The following is a 5,000-nucleotide window of genomic DNA, read 5'->3' as shown; positions in this document are numbered from 1 at the left end:
TAAGCTTAAAATTTACATCTTGCAGCTAATTGCTTTTCATGTTGCCTTATCTACGGTAACAATGTAATTTCATATGATGAATACCTTACTTGATCTATATTATCAGTAGTATTTTTACAACACTGATGACCACAGCGTCCACATTTCGGAAAGCACTAGCGGGTTACCTCCTCATTTATGTAAATATTTTTTCTTTCTTTTTCTTTCTATGCGTTTGGCATCACAGGTTCAACTTTCACGGCCGCTGATTCAGTGCCAAGTGCTTTTACCATCATTATGTCTAAGCACTCACTGACGATCATGGCTGTGGTAGACTGTTGGTGTGGGCGGAATGTGTGCGGGCCTATCCCTCGCATGAGGTGTTGATCAATGGATCAGGATCAGAGGGCATGAAGGAGCGTAGTTGGGTAGTAAGAGCAGGGGTGTTGATGGAAGTGGTGGTGGTGAGGAAAGGGTAACCTTGGGTGGGATCTTGGGGATCAGCGGGAGGAGGTCGTGTGCAAGAGCAATAGCCTGGTGGTGGGAGAGGCAAGGTTGCACACTGTGGCTGAAGAATGGGCAGGCATTAGGCTCCCTACTGCTGCAGGGGTATGGACGAGATGCAGCACTAGCTTAATGGGCGGGCAGGCGGGGAGGGCATGGGTGGTAACACTCAGTAGAGAGGGACGAATGAAAGAGTGCGTAGGCGTGCAGATAGGATGGTTTGGGTACGAGCATGTCACCCTATACGAAGTATGTCTGGCCCGGGGGCGGAGGTTGCTCATTGGGAGGTGGGTGGAAGATCCAACTGCGGGTGAGGTAGTCTGGGGCGTCTCGGCGAAATAAAGGAGGCGCGGAAGGCCGACTACTCCCCTCGGCCTTTTCTCCTGTTGATCCTCTGTCTGCCCCTGAGGGGACATCACAAGGGGAGGGCTTTGCACCCAAGGTGGATGCGTTTGTGTTGTTCGGGAGCAGTGAAGCCCTGACTTCCCCACACTCACTAACACTCATGTAAGTGTGGTCTTGGCCTTCGGCTGTAGAACCTGTAGGGGAACCTACCAGCCTCGCCTCATTCTCAGGTGAGGTGGACGGAGCTTGTTTAGATGGGCTGCTGACCCATGGGGGTGCGCCGAGGTCAGGACCATTCCTGGAGCACCATGCAGCTTCACTAACATTGGACCCCACAGCTGTCTCCCAATATGGATTAATGATGAGAGACTTAGCTGAGGTGTGTCCTAAGGTCTTCGTTTCTGGCAGGGGCCAAGACGGGCCATTCTGATGCTCTGCTGACACTAAAGGCCGACTGGATGCTTTTCCACCAATAGTACCTGCAAGCCCTTGTCGTAAGCGTGGCCGTAATGAAGGCATCGCCCGTCGAAGCTTCTCCCAGAATCGTGGATCTCGAGGATGGAGTGTTGTCCCAGCTGTGCGAGTAATGGCCGCTAGTTCTGGATCCATTTCAGATCTTGGCACATCTTCTAGCAAGACCACCACTACATGTCGATGTTTTACACTACTTAGAGCATCAACAGTAGCACTCTTGAAGTCGTAGCGGCACCATTCTGCATCAACTAATCCACGAGACAACACTAAGATAATCCGGCGGCTGCATGAGATACTCTCGGCAATTGCACGACCTGCTACAGGTGCTGAAGGTGCTGTGCAGTCACGGTGAGCAACACAAAGCCTGTAGCCTGAGGCTTCTAGCTCTGGAGCCATTAGACCACATACCCACGTCGAGTCTTTGGCACTGTGACACACAAAGGCATCAAAGAGTTTTTCTCTCTCTTCTACATATGCTGAAGATTTTTCAAAGAGACGTTTACCATAGCGACTTACTGCCCAAAGCTTTAATCGTCGTCTATATGCCACCACTGTCACAGCTGCACCAACTAATAGTAGCACTAGAGCTGCTGTAATGAGTAATAACATAACATAGTCATGAATGATAAGACTATTGATCCGTGTTGTTGCAACATAATGATCACATCTGAGTGGTGTGTCTGAGAGAACTGGTGGACCCATCATACCTGTGCTGTTGTGTCGACATCTCACAAGACTTGCATTAGTTGCTTTTATTCGGTTTGCTTCAAGCCAGGCTCTCAAGTTGGCCAAGTAACTGCATTCACAGCTCCAGGGATTATGATACAAGCTGACCTCCAAGAGGAATGGGTTCAAGGCTAAATTCCATACAGGGAAGGTTACAATGTAGTTATTGTCTAGTCGCAGTAATTCTATAGCACGTAATGAAGAAAATGAAACATTACTGAGATGTCTTAGATGATTATTGTTAAGATATAGCTCACGTAATCCATGCAAGTCGATAAACTCAAAGCCGTGTAATGCTTCAATCTTATTATGGTCAAGTCTTAAAACTTGCAGGTTTTTAAGGCCATTGAAAGTTCGATTCTGAATAGCTGAAATGTCAGAGTGATTAAGATAGAGAACACGCAGATTCTTACGTCCTATTAATGCATGTGAGGTAAGAATTCCCATCTTGTTTCCATCCATAAATGCTTCAGTTACATCCATAGGCACACCAGATGGCATTGATCCCCACCCACCTCCACAATCCACAACATTATGTGTCCATGTGTGGTCGTGGTAGCAAGTGCAATTTCTAGGGCAAGTTTGTTCACAGTCACAAGCATCAAAATCACAACAGTGGCAGAGAGTAAAGCAATGGCGACGATAAGTGCACAGGAATTGCTGTGGTTGTACTACTATAAGTGGTACCATGGCCCCATGCCAGAGTCCTGGAAGTCGGCATTGTACTGATCCTACATCCCCTAAGTGTGGCAGTATGGATCCTCCGGTCATGGGTCCAGAGAGACCTGCACCAGCTGCTCTCAATAACCAATCTGCACCACAGTCACATTCAAGAGGATTATGGGATAGGAGGAGAAGGGGCGCAGGAGACTGACGAGGTGACAGCCTCAGAGCAGCTTCTTCCAGCAAGGTGAGGCTGTTGTACCTCAGGTCAATCAGTGAAACACTCATCTTGTCCAAAAAGGTGTTGGAAGCAACATACGAGATAGAATTATGATGAAGGTGAAGTTCTTTAATTCCATCTGGAATGATAGTAGCACTGATTTCAGAAATATTGTTAGATGAAGCATAGAGCTTCTGCAGACCTATAGATTTCTGTACTTGATAGAAGTTCTCCAGTTTGCTAATCATATTGTTGCTTAAATCTATCCATTCAAGGTTCTTATGGACAAGGGCATAATCAAACCATGTTATGGTGTTAAAAGACACATTTAGCCAAACTAGATTCTCTAGATGGATAACAAGGCCATTAGCATCACCTAACAGATTGTGGTGAAGGTCAAGTCCTTTGAGCTTTGGAGTTGCATCAAATGCTCCATATTCAATTTCAGATATGGAGTTGTTGGAGAGATCTAACAGAATGAGAGACGAGACCTCTGTGAAGGCTGTGCGAGAGATGTTACTCAAGGCATTGTCTGACAGTCGAAGTTCCTGCAGATGTACAAGTCCATGTAAGACACCCTCTTCTAAGGAAGGAATCTGGTTGTGGCTGAAGTCAAGAGTTCGAAGACGAGGTGCTCGCTTCACTGCTTCTGGTAACATTTGTAACTGGTTGTGCGCCATACTGAGTTGATGCAAAGAGGAACAGTTATCAAGTGAAGCTTCATGAACAACTTCTAACTGATTGTAGTCAATAGATAGATGAGTCAGCACTGACAATCCTTGCAATGCTTTGCCTGATAGTGTGCCAAGTTGGTTTTGACTCAGATCAAGTGTGTGAAGGTTAGCGAGGCTTGCAAATGTTGCATCTGCTAAATGGGATAGCTGGTTGTGTGATAATCGTAGGACCTGGAGGGAATAGAGGTCATGGAAGGTGTCAGGCCCCAGGTGAACAAGACGGTTGTGAGAAACATCTAATACAACCAAACGTATCAAACCTGTGAAAGGCTCTGCATTGCTGGCTCCGAGACTTAGCTGGTTGTGGGAAAGATCGAGTGTGAGTAACTGGCCCAGACTGCCAAAAGCAGCTGGTGAGAGAACACTGAGCGAGTTGTTGGCTAGCCGTAATTCCCGCAGTTGATGTAGATCCGATAGTGCAGTGCGTGGAACTGCCACTAGACGGTTATGAGATAGATCAAGGAGTCTGAGTGTCTGTAGGCCTCCAAATGCCCAGTCAGCAAGGTGTGCTAGACGGTTGTGCTTGAGGGAGAGAGACTGGAGGTCACGGGCACTGTGGAAGGCTTTCTTTGGCACCTCTGCCACCTGGTTATATGTCAAATCCAAGTGGTGTAGAGGGAGAGATCGTTCACTCTCTCTGTCCAAGTCAGTGCTCTGGGAACAGCTACCTCCGAGGCCGAGATCCGGTAGGTGATGCAGACGGTTGTGGGTAAGATTTAGTGCAGTTAGGGAGGGTAGACCACACAGCATGGAGGGGGGCAAAGACCACAGGGCATTGTATGACAGGTCTAAGCTCTCCAAGCGGTTCAGATCTGTCAGAGCGTCCTCATGGAGGGCCAATGCAGCTCCTGGCCAGTCCTGGTGATGAGCCCGCAGTGTTAGGCGTCTCAGGTGTGGCAGCCCCGCCAGGGATCTTGGTGGGAGATCTGTCACTTTGCATCCCAAGATCTGCAGATCCTCCAGGCGGGGGAACACAGCAAACATTCCTGCAGTAATTTCAGATTCAAACACCACACGCCGCGAGCAGTGCAGCGACAGGACGGTGACGTGTGTGGCGTGGCTGAGGGCGGAGAGGGACCCGTTGCCGTTGCCCTCCGTCAGCAGGGCAGCACTGAGAGTCCGCACGTGGCATGTGGTCCGCACTTGCTCACTACCGCCTGCCGTCACGCCCTCATTCTCCAGCTTCCACTCGCACTCGGGAGGCCGCCCGCCGACGCCGCCCAGGAGTACCAGGAAGGCCATGAGCACGAAGGCCCGCCCGGGCACGTGGGCGCTGACGGAGACCATGGCTGGTGCGGGTGCTTGCTCGCGCCGCCTCGTCAGCAGGGTGGCCTGGTCTTCATGATGAGCCTCGA

General features: G+C 49.3%; 1 protein-coding gene across 1 annotated transcript in view; it reads right to left on the bottom strand.

Annotated features, from left to right (window-relative positions):
• The window catches only part of LOC113811347 (toll-like receptor Tollo), an 8,098-nt gene that overhangs the window by 1,998 nt on the left and 1,100 nt on the right, over positions 1-5,000 (bottom strand). Inside the window, exon 1 of the mRNA XM_027363075.2 lies at positions 1-5,000. This exon is cut by the window's left edge and continues 1,998 nt beyond it; it is cut by the window's right edge and continues 1,100 nt beyond it. Within this exon, the coding sequence (XP_027218876.2) occupies positions 724-4,932 (4,209 nt within the window). The 5' untranslated portion in view covers positions 4,933-5,000 and the 3' untranslated portion in view covers positions 1-723.

Source organism: Penaeus vannamei, chromosome 8 (assembly GCF_042767895.1).
Source record: "Penaeus vannamei isolate JL-2024 chromosome 8, ASM4276789v1, whole genome shotgun sequence".
NCBI classification, from domain to species: domain Eukaryota; kingdom Metazoa; phylum Arthropoda; class Malacostraca; order Decapoda; family Penaeidae; genus Penaeus; species Penaeus vannamei.
Note: the sequence above shows the minus strand (reverse complement) of the source record. Positions and strands in the feature narration are given on the sequence as shown.